Below are 14,519 nucleotides of genomic sequence, written 5' to 3'. Positions count from 1 at the left end.
AAACCTTTTCGGCTCTCTCTCGCTCTCTGCTTTTCTCCCATTATCAGAGGTCTGCATTGTGCTGTCATAGAATAACATTCAGGGTCTGGAGTCTTAATTGTTTGTTTTCCCTCTTTTTAGCTTTCACCCTCACTAATTTTGTTTTGGCACATGCCAAACATTTCTTCATGCTGGAAAAACCCTGCTAATGATAACAAATACATTGAAGTTCAGTACTATAAAATATAGTGAATTGAATCTCCCAATTCAGACTGAAGACCCACAGGTTCTCCTCCACCCCATAGCACACTCCCCTTTTGTACTAATTCAGCTTAAGGTATTTTTATGGTTTTAGGTTGTATTGTTTGAGGTTTAATGTTTCTAATTTTAGGGCTTGTAATGGATGCAGTCTGTATGTAATTAAGGTTACATTGGTTCTTGATTAGCATAGGTGACTTGCAATAGAACTTTAGTGGTATTGCATCTTTACTCACTAGCCTGGGAATTTTTTCTCATTGTAATTAGGTGAATGTGCAGTGCTTCAGTGTACAGTAGAGCTTCTCATGTGATCTGGAAATGAGCATTATGTTAAAGAACTGAAACTGGGTGAGGGAGTGACTTTCTTACTGCACGGTCCTTGGTCACGAGGGTGTCATAACAGTGGAAATGTGACTGATGTACGTAGTGACTGAACTCTGGCACTGGATGGTTTTTCAGCCATCAGACGGGAACTCAATCTCTATGCATACTGCAGACACATATGATCCTCCACGTTTCATTTCAACGTTGGGAGAGACAGATGACTGATGGTTCAGATCCAGGCCATGCACAGAGTCAAGCCTGGGAGCCTTGCGATAGCGATCTGGAGGGTGGGGGTGAGGGGCCAGGGTTGATGTGGTTGGAGCGTGGGGTCATTTAATCCATATGAATAAATTGGAGTGGCGTGTCTCCCGGTCTCTCAAACTTACACCCTACACATACAATTCTGCATTTTAATTTGTAATCTTTGCATCCCCTCTCTATCTAGGTGCAGATGTTCTCTGTCTAACTCTGAACAGCTTTGGGATCCAGACGTGTGGTGAGGACCAGACTGCCTGGCGGGCCATGGACTGCACGCCATCTAAAGTGGTAACGGGGGTGTTCCCGTTCATCTGGTACGAAAAACCAGGTGTGTGTAGCTGCAAGTACACAGGGTCTCTACGCTCACGCCCAAGCTAAAGTACCAGTTCTTTCAGGCACACCTGGCCCACATCTGGAGCTTTCTCACTCCTCCCCCCCCGTAAGGCTCAATGATATCTCTCTAATAAGAGGGTAAAGGTTATGGAAAAAATTAATCACATCCTGTCTTTTTAGGCACCATGGAAGCATTGTTATTGAGTGAGGCAAACATTCATTAATTTAGATACCCATCGCTGATTAAAGGACACAGTGAGATTTTATCTGCTGTGTTTTCTCCCGGCACAAACCTTTTCGGCTCTCTCTCGCTCTCTGCTTTTCTCCCATTATCAGAGGTCTGCATTGTGCTGCCAGAGAATAACATTCAGGGTCTGCAGTCTTAATTGTTTGTTTTCCCTCTTTTTCGCTTTCACCCTCACAAATTTTGTTTTGGCACACGCCAAACATTTCTTCATGCTGGAAAAACCCTGCTAATGATAACAAATACATTGAAGTTCAGTACTATAAAATATGAATTGCATGGAACTATTGATATTATCGTATACTGGATGCATTACACGATATCAGATGAAGTAAATAGCCTGTGGTTAGTGTGTAATTATGTGGTTCACTGTGGTGATGCAGTAATACTCTAAATTACCAGCTATGCATTAGAAGAGAGTTGGGGCTTTAAATTCTTCGTCTGTGTTATCATGCCTTTGTACATTCCGGAGCACATCAGATGGGATTTGTCTCTGCAGCTTGAGTGGCCAGGCAGTTTCAAAGTCCAACCGTTGCTTTTCATGGTCACAGCATATACTGTACCTACATATATTGACCTGTATTGATACATAACATTAACATCTGAATACGTTGGGTCTGTAAACGCAACTTATGATCTATTCTGAATCATACACCTGCTGTCTTTAGCTGTTAACTAAGTTGACAGAAAATTCTGTGCCCCGGTTATATACGTTAATCCACCAAAATACATTGAGGGGAAATTTCTTCTATTTATTTACTTATTGTGCTCTCAAGAACAAATCCTATTATAATATCTTGTATTTGGGTTAAGGAAACTACAATATTTATTAAGGCGCATTGTGGAGTGCTCTTTGACAGTTATTATTTTAACGGCATTATTGTATATCAAATACCTCTCGGGTTACTGATTGATTAATTGATTGTTTTTTGCTGATAACATATTATCTCATTTCAGTTAATCAATGGACTGGTAGTCCTGACCTGTGTCCTCCATTCAATCTCCCTACACCGAGTCAGAATGGTATGTTGCAATGACGCCATATTGTTACTAACATTGCAATACAGTGTTTACGTTAAGTTCCGAGTAACTGGATGTCTAATTATTATCTTCATGAAACAAAAATAATTTTTTGTAAATATTTTTGGAATTGCATGTTTTAATATATTAAACTTTTCCAAAAGCAGTTATATTACAGGTGTAATGGGTAGAGAAGTGAATTACGACAGGGCAACTCTGACTGTTTAAAAGAGGAACTCAACTGAGAGTGAAACCAGTATAGACAATCTTCCCATTGGTTTCTTGTTGTGACGTGGCTGTGTGTTTACATGCCAAAGTGTATCCATTCTGGGTTTTCGTCAGGAGTTCATGTATTGAGCTCTGTCTGATGTGCCAATTTCCATAGCTCTCCAGTAGCCACAAACCTGCACATTTGGAAAAGCATTGTGAATCGTATGAATGCTCTTGGACCTTCGAAGCAGTACTTTTTCCTTTCCATAAGCCCTTAAGTAGTTTTTATTGTGAAATATTTTCATTCTGGTTCTTTGTATTTGGCTGTAATGGCAGGTGTCTTGCCAGGTCTGAGTTTGTCTTTCTTTTCCCCATAGTGACACAGAGTGATTGGGCACTGCTGGATGCGTTCTCCATCCTGGTGGATCCATCGATTTCCACCTTTGATGTCATTCACATCAGCAAGGACATTGCAGAAGACTTTAGCAAAGTCAGAGACTGGTGTCTGTCTGGTGAGGCATGTCCTTACATAGGCCCAGTGGAATCATTTCCATTTTACTCACTCTAAGTAAAGCAACTACCAGTTCACACACTCCCAATATAGTCATCTCCAATGAAGTCACTCACGATAGAGCTGCTACAACTAATCATTGCACAGTGCACTCACAGTAAATTCAGTCCTAGTTAATATTCAGTTGTCATATTGTTGTTATTGTTGTTGTTGTTATCTCTGTTCTTCAGCCTGTGAGAGGACAGACTCTTGCTCTGTGGTGACCGTGGAGAAGCGGGAGTCTGCTGTGCGCTGTGTGCTGTACCCTGACACTCACAGCTGCACGCCTACAGAACAGGGACAGAGCTGTCTCCTCTTCATCAGAGAGGCTGCCTCTCACGTGTACCTCAGGAAAGGTGTGTCACTCTGAACACTCTTTCAGTTCAATGGAAAAGCTGATGGAAATGGTTTTCTGATAGGCTTCAGCTTCAGGTAGCCCATGATTTGATGTTGCCACAGTGATTTGATGTTCTACTTCAGTCGGAAGTAGAAAACTATTTTCAGTTATCAATTAAATGCTGAACAACATGAATAATCAGTTCAATATACAGTACATTGGAATTTGGTATGAATACAGTTGCAGCACTATACTCGTTTGACTATACATTTTTGTTGAACTAAGGAGTATGGTGTTATTGAATATGTTGAGGTGTTCCTACTGACTCACTATGGTTCATTTTGTTTAAATCAGGTCTGAAGCCAGAGTTGGAGTCCGTGTTCATCCCAGGTCATGGAACCCTTGTGGGTGAATCCAAAGTAACTGTGGTTGGCACAGAAAGGAAGAGAGTGAGCCACTTCCTGGGTGTACCCTATGCTCGTCCTCCAATAAGAAACCTCCGTTTCAGCCCACCACAGTCTGCTGAGTGGAGTGGGACGTGGAACGCAACCTTCCCCCGGTAACTTAAACACTGCTTTTTCAAGTATTCTATTCAGTACAAATATCATGTGTAGACTTTTTCCAGCCAGTGAAAGTTTTTTATTTTCCATTTTAAAACATGTGTGCTTCATTACATTTCCATTGCAGATCCAGCTGCCTGCAACCAGGAGATGGAGAGTCCTCTTCTTCCAGTGAAGACTGTCTGTACCTAAATATCTTCGTCCCCAGCAGCATTGTCAGTAGAGCCCATTGTAATCAAGGTATTATAATCACTTCCAGCTTAAGGTGCTTCTCTGTAAATATTTATTTTGTCTGTGATAGAGAGGGAACAGCCCTGTCCTCGTGTTCTTCTACAACCCCACGAGATCTGCCAGGGACCAGGGACCAGCGCTATTGGACGGTTCCGACCTCACTGCCTCCAGCAACTCCATCGTGGTTACAGTGCACTTCAGAGCAGCAGCGTTTGGATTCCTCAGCACAGGTGTGTGACCTGCGCTGTACTGTTCATACACTCCTAACAATAATGGCGGAGCAGTGTTGTGTTGGTTAACTTCCCGTTTCAGTCAGTACAGCAGTACAGGGTTAATCAGGATGCATCCTCTCTGAGCACAAGATGAAAACCATAGCAGGATGGCAGTGTGCTGACTCAGCTCCATGCTATCTGTTCAAGAGGCCCTCTACGGCCATGTGAGCTGTGGCTCCCTGAACGTTCTGTTTTTCGCACCATTCTCTGCAAACTGTAGAGACTGTTGTGTCTGAAAAATCCCAGGAGATCAGCAGTTTCTGAGATACTCCAACCACCCTGTCTGGCGCCAACAATCATTCCAAAGTCACTTCTGAAAAACAGCCGAACCTCTTGACCACGTCTGCATTCTCTTATGCATTTAATTGCTGCCACATGATTGGTCTACATAATAAAGTGATCACTGAGTGGTATAACTGCTTGGAGCTGGATAACTGAACTGTGACTGAACCCTGTAAACGTATCCACTTACAGGGTATCTTGAAACCGTAAGCAATAACACGAACCCTGAATAGAACAGAAAATAGGAAGAGAACAGCAAAAACAGGGAAACATCGACTTTCATACTCCTGCAAGGCTTGCCACTACCCCATTACTGCCGCAGGAATATGAATCGGAGCCTGATTCTCTTGGAGAACATCACCCTGTTTATAGTATAGTAAATAAAAATATAATCTATTTAATTTGCCCTGGTAACCTGCTAATCAGGTGAATGAGATTGGTTGTGTGTCCCAGCCTCTGCGGCTTCCCCAGGGAACGCAGGCCTGCAGGACCAGCTGACTGCTCTGAAGTGGGTCCAGCAGAACATCGCTCGTTTCGGGGGAGACCCCGGCAGGGTGACCCTGGGTGCGGAGCGCAGCGGGGCCGACGCCGTGAGCCTGCACCTCCTCTCTGATGCGGCCGCCGGCCTGTTTCACCGAGCTCTGCTCATGGTGAGTGGAGATCCTGTCTGAGCTGAGGGGCCGTGGTTACTGCGGGTCCTGGTTTTAATGCGGGACTTGGAGTCGCAGATTCAATAAACGCTGCACTGACTGAACTGATTTTCATAAACGGCTCAACCTATATGGTATTTCCTGTAGTTTCCAGTTCACGTACTGTACTATACTCATAAGATTATTAGGTTCCTTTTCCGCAGTTTATGTTTCTTTTGAATACTAACGTTACACAAGGAAAAAAATCAACTGTGAAAAAGAATAAGCAATGTTTAATTCACAAGAATAGTCATGAACAAATGTACAATCACAAGAAGTATGATTAAAATAATATCCAGACATCAGTTTGAGTGAGTTGGCATTGCCCCCTCCTCAATAAACTCAGCGTTAGGCAGGAGTAGCTGGACAGAGTTTGAGTAAGCGTGCAACGTTTCCCATGTGCTCAGAAATCTATTCATATCCTGAAGCAGCTGAGGATCAGTTCATACTTCATAGCCACTCTGATGCCCATGACCCCCCCTGATATCAGATCAGCTTCAATGTTCATAGAACAAACACAGGAGAAACATTTTGGAGGATTAAATCAATGTACAGTTACCAGACATTATCCCACTGAAGTATATAAATATGTAATATCTTAATGCTACCAGTAATGTTTGAATGCCGTCCCATTGCCTTTGCTCTGGATCAATATAACGGCACATTTGTGCCAAATTGAAAATGCGGACACATCCAATAAAAGTTCTCATGGTAATATACAGGAAAGCTGATGATTTGTGTCAAAATTCATATTACCATATGAAGTAAATCCCTAAATGTTTTTCTCCCTTTTTCTCCATTAAAATAATTTACATATCATTGCCATTTTAATTGACAACAAAAATTAAACAAAAACGGAATACACTCTCTCACTTATGAATGGTACATGGTTGGCATTTATATAGTGCCTTTATCCCAAGCGCTGTACAATTGATGCTTCTCGTTCACCCTTTCATACACACACCCCCACACCAATGGCGATTGGCTGCCGTGCAAGGTACCAACCAGCTTGTCAGGAGCATTTGGGGGTTAGGTGTCTTGGTGAGAGAAACTTCGACACTCAGGGCAACCTGACTGCTAGACGACTGATCTTCCCTTCTCAGCCAATGTCGCCATTGAGTATATGAGACTGAGTGCCATTAAAGCAGAAGTGATATGGTTCCCATGTAAATCTAGGGGAAACTCTCATGCAAAAGTCTAAAAAAAATGATGAATTTTCTCGAGCTGTCGGGGTGTCTGATCCCTCTACTAATAGCAATCCTCCTCTTTGGTCGCGTCAAACTTGTTATCCGGGAAAGAGTAGATGGATTTATTATTTTTCTTGTGCTGCCCCTTTTGTGTTGTGTCCTGCGATTCCACAAGGGACAGGTAGGAGGCGATACTGTTGCGAACTCCAAAGCTTATCAAAGAGTCCACGTTCTCGGGGTGGCGCTGAGTGCTCTCCTTAAGTAACTCTGACCTGCGGACAGACAAAATGAACGTGGCATATTTATATCAAATTCTTTAATTGTAATAAAAAATTTGAGTTCGCTATATATTAGGGCAGGTGGATGCTCGAGAAACGTAAATAGGATATATCCTTGGAGAATTATTTATTGGTTCTGGTCATGGCTTTACCTTTGAACATTCTGCCAGTCAAAGTTGCATCGCATCACCATCGGGGGCTCCTGGTTGGTGAGGTTGAGGTTACCGGCGGTGAGGGCCAGGCAGGGCGCAGAGAGGATACAGCTCAGCCCATCCGCAATGTCTAGGGGAAGTGGGGGAAAGGTACAATGAGTCTAGTGAACAAATCCACTTCTGTTTGCCCTTCATATCATCATGATGTGTTTCCGCACCAAATGGGCTAGACAATTGAATTGCTGAAAGTGGTTGGGCAGATACATTTATATGCTTCTGTTAGAGCATTTGTAAACATACGTATTCTGACAATACTCAATCTCGATTAATCTGCTTTCATACATTTTTTGTCATGTGCCATTTTCATTTCCTAATTTCTATTTAGGTTACTTTTCACATGTAACCTTTCAGTTGTATGAGTAGAATGCTTAAGGTTACATTGCCTGGGAATTGAGCTATTTTATTTCCCTAACTATTTGGCCCCTCCACACAGCACAATATGTACTTTTGAGCAATATGCTATTTCATTTATTTCAACATGTTTACATAATCTTGGTTTTTGCATTGCAAAACCTAGAAAAAATATGCATTTTTCCATTACAAAACGTCTCCATCTGTACATTCGGAAGACACTTCTGTTAACTCATTTTCATCATCTTGCACTTATTACGAAAAAACAAAAAGTGCTAACAGGTTTAGTCAAGTGAAAAAACAGAAGCTTTAAGCACTGAGCTTTAATAAAATGTTGAGGCTTTTATTTACATCGACCTCAGCAAAGGAGAGAGACTGTCCATCTGTGATCACATCTGTCTCTCACTTCCTGTGCCAGAACCTAAATGACGTGAGCCTGAACTGAAGTGAGGAATAGAAGCTTCTATGACAATAGTTTCTGCATAGTCTTATGTTTTGTGATCCTCTGCTCAGTTCACTTTGGTAAGATCATAGTTTAAAATTCCCATAATTTCAGATCACTTTTTATTCCCATTAACTTTTAATAGATCTCTCTGAATAGGCATGATATAGTGTTTTTAATGTGTTAAATGCTGCCATAAAAGCTTATTTCATTTTGTTTGTTTGTTGTGTATGTTGGGACTATTGTTTCTCTACACTCTTAGACACAATGGTTGCCTCAAGAGGAACCTTGTTTGTTCTTAATGGAATCCTGTGTGGTTGGTTGTATGAAATCTCTCAGATTTAGCCTTTTTCCCTGACAAAGAACCCTTAAACTAGATTGGGATAGTCTATCGAATCTTATTCAAAATAGGCCAGTGTGGGTGCAGGATTTTGCTTTAGCCCAGTACTGTGACACCTGATTCTACAGATGAACTAATCGTAGTCTTCAGGTGTCAGGTTCTTGTTATTCTGCATCTATTTCTTGGATTTAAGACCGATACCCAATGTGTCCATTGCCACAACTGCCTAAAGGTAGTTATGATAATTTGGTAACACTTTACTTGAACCCCTCTCCATATTTATGAGAGTAACATCTGTCATAACATTTACAGATAAATGTAATTTGACATCAGCCCTTATGTCATGTTACATTACATTATTGGCATTTGGCAGACGCTCTTATCCAGAGCGACATACAGTTGATTAGACTAAGCAGGAGACAATCCTCCCCTGGAAGGGTTTAGGGCCTTGCTCAAGGGCCCAACAGCTGTGCAGATCTTATTGTGGCTACACCAGGGTTAGAACCACCAACCTTGCGTGTCCCAGTCATTTACCTTAACCACTACGCTACAGGCCGCCGTCATGTGTATGACAGTGTTTTGTCAGCCTTATGGTAGGGGATTTACCAATATTTCTTTAAGCTTTACTCTTAGACAATGGGAATTACATGCTAGTATTTTGTGCATAAATTTACCAGAGTAATGATTGACGAGGTCCTCCAAGCATTGAAAGGTGAGTCGAGGGGAGATGTAGTACCAGTTATTGGGCAGCCGGAAGATCCGATAATGTTTTATAGTTCTGTTCCTGACCGATAGAGAATAAACGCCTGCAAGAAACAAGAAATATTCAAACATGTGCATTCATTCAAGTAGTCTTGCACGAACATTAAAATTCATGAAGAATTCATTTCCAACAATAATAAATCACAGGAAAGGAGTCCAGTTGCAAGTTGGATGCACATTTCTACATGTAAACAAGCCACATCGGCACATCAGCTTGGCTTCCACTTAGTAGGCCTATGTCTAACTAAAAACTTATATTTTGTTGATTTTATTTTACCAGAGATGATGGTTTTTAAATTTTGGCATAAATGTGCAAACTTTATTTTTTTACAATACCTTTTTCTTTTGTGCTCTCTCTTATCATGAAAGAGCCAGCTTTGTTTCCAGGGAGATGGAGTAGCTCTTCTGCCTTCTGTCTGGTCACTCCCTCAAATAGCCAACTATTAGGTACAAAGTAATCTTATAATCAGTGTTTCATACTTTGAAAGACTTTCAGTCTGTAAAATGTTGAGTGATTAGGGCTTACCCATGGTAGACTTTTGCAATGTGATTCTGCGGAATGTAGTTTTCTTTTCCTGTTGTTATAGAATGCACTCTCCACCAGCATTGGACTCTGAGAATTAAAAGCAGGTGAAAAGAATGGTTAAAAATTTACTGCATTTACTCCTGGAAGGTCTCTAGCAGATTTTTATCTGGAGGTTCAGTCAGACCAGTAATATTGTACAGCAGCCAGTCAGCCAGTTGCATAGTTGAAATGAAGGCTGTGATAGAACAGGGTTGAGTATCCCAGTAGAAACTGTACTATTTCAGCACTCTATGACCACTGAGGTATTTCATGAAGCAGGATTACTGAGTTAGCTGGATAGCAGCACTAAGTACAACCCAGAACCCCCCTAAACCTGGAACATGCATTGACATAAAATGAGCTGTTCTGGGTTACACAGCGCATGTATCTAGCTAACTCAGTAATCCTGCATTGTGGTTGATTAGCCCTGTAGGTACTGTGATACTTCAGGACCCTAGGACCAGGGTTGAGTACTGTAACTCTGTGGACCAGGGTGAAATAGTCCCATAGATTTTGTGATAGAAGCTGAGCTTGGTTAAGAAATATAAATGTGTGGCCACCCACATTGAAGTGTCAGTGTCTGGTCCAGGATGCGTGTGATAAGGAGCAGACATGCTTGTCTGCAGACACACTTACTGTGATATCACTCGGAGCTTCTCTCCAGTTCTGAAAATAGGCTGACTTATGTGTGGTGCGGGGTAGTCGTGTATGACAACCAAGGTGTCACCGTCCGGCACTGTAAAAAGGCATAAATACAGTATGAGTAAAATTTTATCTGTAAGATTTTTTAGAAATAATCTTCTTGTCAAATGTTACCATGGCTGAACTGCTTTTTTACTGCTGAAGGGAAAAGGCACGTAACACTGCTCAGCAGAATGAGCATAGGACACATAAACAGATCAAGATTTTATTGAAGTATCCTTTCAGAAAAGGGTGTTGACTATGATCTTATCTGCTTTTATCTTAGCTAATGGCTTTCCCCTCCTTTTTTACCTTATTTTAATTTGCTACAGTGAACACCTTTGAATCCCAAATGAAATGTGATGGAACACAAATATTTTCCATGGCAACAGCACTGAAATGGCTCCTCCGTGTGTGCATGTTTTTCATACGAGATATACTTTACAGTATAGGCTTTAAAAATAGCCTGCATACTGGGATTACTTTTCCATTATCACATACCCTACTGTATTTGATCAAAAAGAATCACACTGTGCTAGTTAGGGATATCACAAAATGAGTCATAGCTATGCCACATCAGCTGCTGCAGTCTATGGCTCAGTGATTTCAGGTGGTTTCTCTCTGTCGTTCCGTTTGAGTTGAGACCGTGTGTCCTCAAACAGGACATTACATTTTGGGCTCTAAACAGTAATCCTCTTAACATATTTGGAAAATATTTTCACTGCAGCATGTTTTTGTAATCTAAAATTTCAAATATTTAAACTTTTTTTCTCCTGCGGTTAATGCAAATATGCATGATTGCATGCACGAGCGCTTTCACTCATATTTGAATTTCCTTTGGGCGTCAGTTTCTGTAAATCATGTTATTGTGACAATATCACCTTCCTGATTTTTTCTATTATTTTGTATTTTCACAGAGAACGGTTTCAGATCCTTACACAAATTGTGATATCAAAATGTACTATTAGGGAACAAAAGAACAAAACACATCTTTTAAATGACTTCTTTTATGTATTTTCTTTAATGAAAAAAGTTATCAAACATCAAAATCACCGCTGTGAAAAAGTTGTCCCCTTAATTGTAAAAACTGGTTGCACCGCCTTAAAGCAGCAATACTACTGCTTTAATTCAGACACATTCATAGGTTTGGTATGCCATGATCAAAGGAAATCCCAAAATTTGTTAAAATATATTAGTCTGCATAGACATAAAGCAATTTCTAAGGATCTGTGGATCTTCATCGAAGGGAGAACCATTATCTCCAAATGGCGTACAATTTGAACAGTGGCCCAGGAGTGGCTGGCCTGCCGAAATTCCTCCAAGGGCACAGTAACAACTAATCCAGGAAGTCACACATGATCCCAGAAGAATAACCAAAGACCTGCAGGCCTCTCTGGCCACAGCTATATCAATGTTCATGACTCTGCAATAAGAAAGAGACTGAGCAAAGAAGGGATTCTTGAGTTAGTAGCAAGGTCGAAGCCACTGCTATCTAAGAGAACACCCATGCTCATCTTACAATAGCAAAAATAAACACCTGGATGATCCCCAAGCCTATGGACAGATGAGTCAAAAGTAGAACTTTTTGAGCGATATAGGTCCCATTTGCTACCTCAGGACCTGGTCTACTTACTATTATTGTAGGAACCATGAATTCTGCTCTGTGCCAGAAAATTCTTAAAGAGAATGTCTGGTGATCTGTCCATGAGCTGAAGCTGAAGCAAAATTGGGTTATGTAACAAGACAATAATCCAAAACACAAAATGAAGGTTTTGGAGTGGTCTATTCAAGTGCTGACAGGATGAATAGAGATTCTGTGGCAGAACCTGAAGAGAGACATTCATTCTCAAAACCTCCCATTTCCATTTTATTAAAGCTGAAGAGTGGGTTAAAATGACTCCACAGCGATGTGAAAGACTCATGTCCAATTATAAGAAGTTTTGGTGTGATTATTGCTGATAAAGGCAGAGAAACCAGTTATTTGTTTTAAGGGGGCAATTACAGGGATAACTTGGATGTTTGATAACGTTTTCATGAAATCAACGAAACAATAATCACAGACAGAGGCACAGCGAATATAAAGGAAAGCACAGTACCTTCTTTCATGCTGGGCTGCGTACTCTTCGTCAGGGGGTCGGCAAAGATCCTGTCATCCTCATCCTCGGGTTCAGGCGCGGACACCAGGTTCGTGCTGGAGTTACCCATCATGCATCAGCAAGCCCTACAGCACCAAAGATCCACAGGGGCCTAAGGCAGGGAGGAGATGGTCCATGCTTAAAGAAAGAGTCTGATCTGGAGTACGAGCCAGCACAATCAGTCCCCCTCTTTCTAACTGGCTGTTTTGGAACTCCCTACAGACAGGGTGAAGAGCGCAGGAGGGGCAGTGCCCAACAGAATGGGGAAGCTGAGTCCACAATGTTCCATTCCACCAAACCAGTGAAATGAGGAAGTACTACTAATAGCGAGAAACTTCAGCAGATTGGCCCATCCTCTCTACAATGCAAATGGCTCAGTCCGTTCTGCTACGGAATATGTTAAGGTTTAGACAGAGTAAAATAACATCATATGAAGATACATTTTTGTTGGCACTTATTTACATGTGATTTGCAGGTTCCTGACTACAAATCCCTGGTGTCTTGCTCGACAGATAAAATTAGCTGATTACGTATCTGCTTTACCATTGTTCAATATCATGGTTTTTGTCAGTGTTTTATTGCTAAACTGCAATTACAATAATCCATCATAGCCATTAATACACAAGTAAATGATATGTCAGTATATATTATAGCTGTCCGAAAAATTAAAGTTATTTTGATGCATAACCAGATTAATGCATGTAGCAGCCCTTACAGATCCTGTTTAAGGATAGTTTGTAAATTGCAAGTATAATTTGTTGTTCAATGAATTTATTATAGATCATTACCATCATTTAAACAGTGTGGTATAAGCAAGAGAAACCCTAGAAATGGACATTACCTGCTGTTATTATCCCTGCTACAATGTGATATAAATGTTGTATTCACTTTCTTTGCATAAGTTGAATAGTCATTAATCACAGACGGCCAAATTACCTTACAGTTGATTCATTTGCAGATTTATCAGCAGGCTCCTTATATGATTTTAGCTTTCATAATTCCATAATGGCTTGTTACATTTGTCATATTGACGTACTTGACTCAATGCTGCTGTCTCAATGTCTATTCCCACAGTAGTTTTTATTCTGTGAATAATTAAGTTTTGATGTACATTAGGAAAGTCCATTTTGTATGCCTCTTTTTCATATGTATTCATATATCAAATACCACCCCCATAAAAAATGAAATCTGCTGTAAGCATACAATGTATATCTATTTAAATCCATCTGCCTAAATGGAATGGACTGCTAAGATCTGAGATCTGTCACTTGAAAGAACAACACCAAAATGTATTTGCGTATGTAGTGTTTGAAGGAGCTACGATTGTGAATCCTGCAGTTTTAATCCCATTGTGGGGCATTTTCATTGTGCCCTTGAATTGCTTAGTCTGAACTGCCGTACTGTCTAAATGGATATGACTAGAAGTGAAAGTCTTTGTGAGTGACCCCACATAAAGCTGTCTGAAAACATCAAGAAAAGCTGCCATTTTCTTTTTTGCTTTGCAGTAAAAGTAAAGGTTTCCAGTACCTTCAGAAAGCGCTCATTTAGATGTTCCCTCCGGCAGAAACAGCTGTGTCTCTCAGAGCCTTACTGCAGACAAGCTTCATGGCTGCTTGGGGGGGGTGGGGGGGGTGGAGCTACTCGTTCTCTGTTTTTTAGCCGGCGCAGTGAGAGTGAGGGTGATGGACACTAGCCGCACACTTCCTCTGTTACCAACAGGAAGGAGAATGTGCAATAACACCAAACCCAGAACCATTCCCTTCCCCTTTTTAGCTACCAAAATGCACAAAACCAGCTCTTATGAAGTTACCATTTTTAAAGTGAACATGTGTGTGTATTACTGAGCTTAACCAGACAGTATTTATTCTTATACTTACATACCGTTTAGTATTATTTTGTTGAGGTTGGTTGGATGACATTGCACCACCAATTGTCTTACACCACCAAAGGATTTTTCATGGGCCCTTGTGCTAAAAACAGCTGCATGTGCTAATTTATGGATTCTTGCCAGACACATGT

At 41.0% G+C, this 14,519-nt stretch overlaps 2 protein-coding genes across 3 annotated transcripts in view; one reads left to right on the top strand and one right to left on the bottom strand.

Annotated features, from left to right (window-relative positions):
• tg (thyroglobulin) overlaps positions 1 to 14,519 on the top strand; it is a 50,532-nt gene that overhangs the window by 26,812 nt on the left and 9,201 nt on the right. The window contains exons 34-41 of the mRNA XM_061243810.1: positions 1,007 to 1,147; positions 2,354 to 2,419; positions 3,004 to 3,138; positions 3,368 to 3,532; positions 3,868 to 4,072; positions 4,201 to 4,292; positions 4,379 to 4,534; positions 5,312 to 5,508. Coding sequence (XP_061099794.1) covers positions 1,007 to 1,147; positions 2,354 to 2,419; positions 3,004 to 3,138; positions 3,368 to 3,532; positions 3,868 to 4,072; positions 4,201 to 4,292; positions 4,379 to 4,534; positions 5,312 to 5,508 — 1,157 coding nt within the window. The remainder of the gene's footprint in view (positions 1 to 1,006; positions 1,148 to 2,353; positions 2,420 to 3,003; positions 3,139 to 3,367; positions 3,533 to 3,867; positions 4,073 to 4,200; positions 4,293 to 4,378; positions 4,535 to 5,311; positions 5,509 to 14,519) is intronic.
• LOC133126765 (src-like-adapter) lies at positions 5,761 to 14,119 on the bottom strand. Of its 2 annotated transcripts, none has more exons than XM_061239103.1 (8): positions 14,028 to 14,119; positions 12,462 to 12,612; positions 10,321 to 10,420; positions 9,646 to 9,732; positions 9,456 to 9,559; positions 9,032 to 9,163; positions 7,165 to 7,294; positions 5,761 to 7,006 (listed from the first exon to the last, which is right to left on the bottom strand). In XM_061239103.1, exons 2-8 carry the CDS (start codon positions 12,571 to 12,573, stop codon positions 6,796 to 6,798), a joined length of 876 nt encoding a protein of 291 aa, XP_061095087.1. In that variant the 5' UTR covers positions 12,574 to 12,612; positions 14,028 to 14,119; the 3' UTR covers positions 5,761 to 6,795. The 2 variants fall into 2 exon arrangements, with proteins under 2 accessions (XP_061095087.1, XP_061095097.1); XM_061239113.1 differs by having other exon boundaries at positions 12,462 to 12,586; positions 14,028 to 14,115.

Source organism: Conger conger, chromosome 1, assembly GCF_963514075.1.
Source record: "Conger conger chromosome 1, fConCon1.1, whole genome shotgun sequence".
Classification (NCBI taxonomy): Eukaryota; Metazoa; Chordata; class Actinopteri; order Anguilliformes; family Congridae; genus Conger; species Conger conger.
This window is presented reverse-complemented; position numbering and strand designations above follow the sequence as displayed.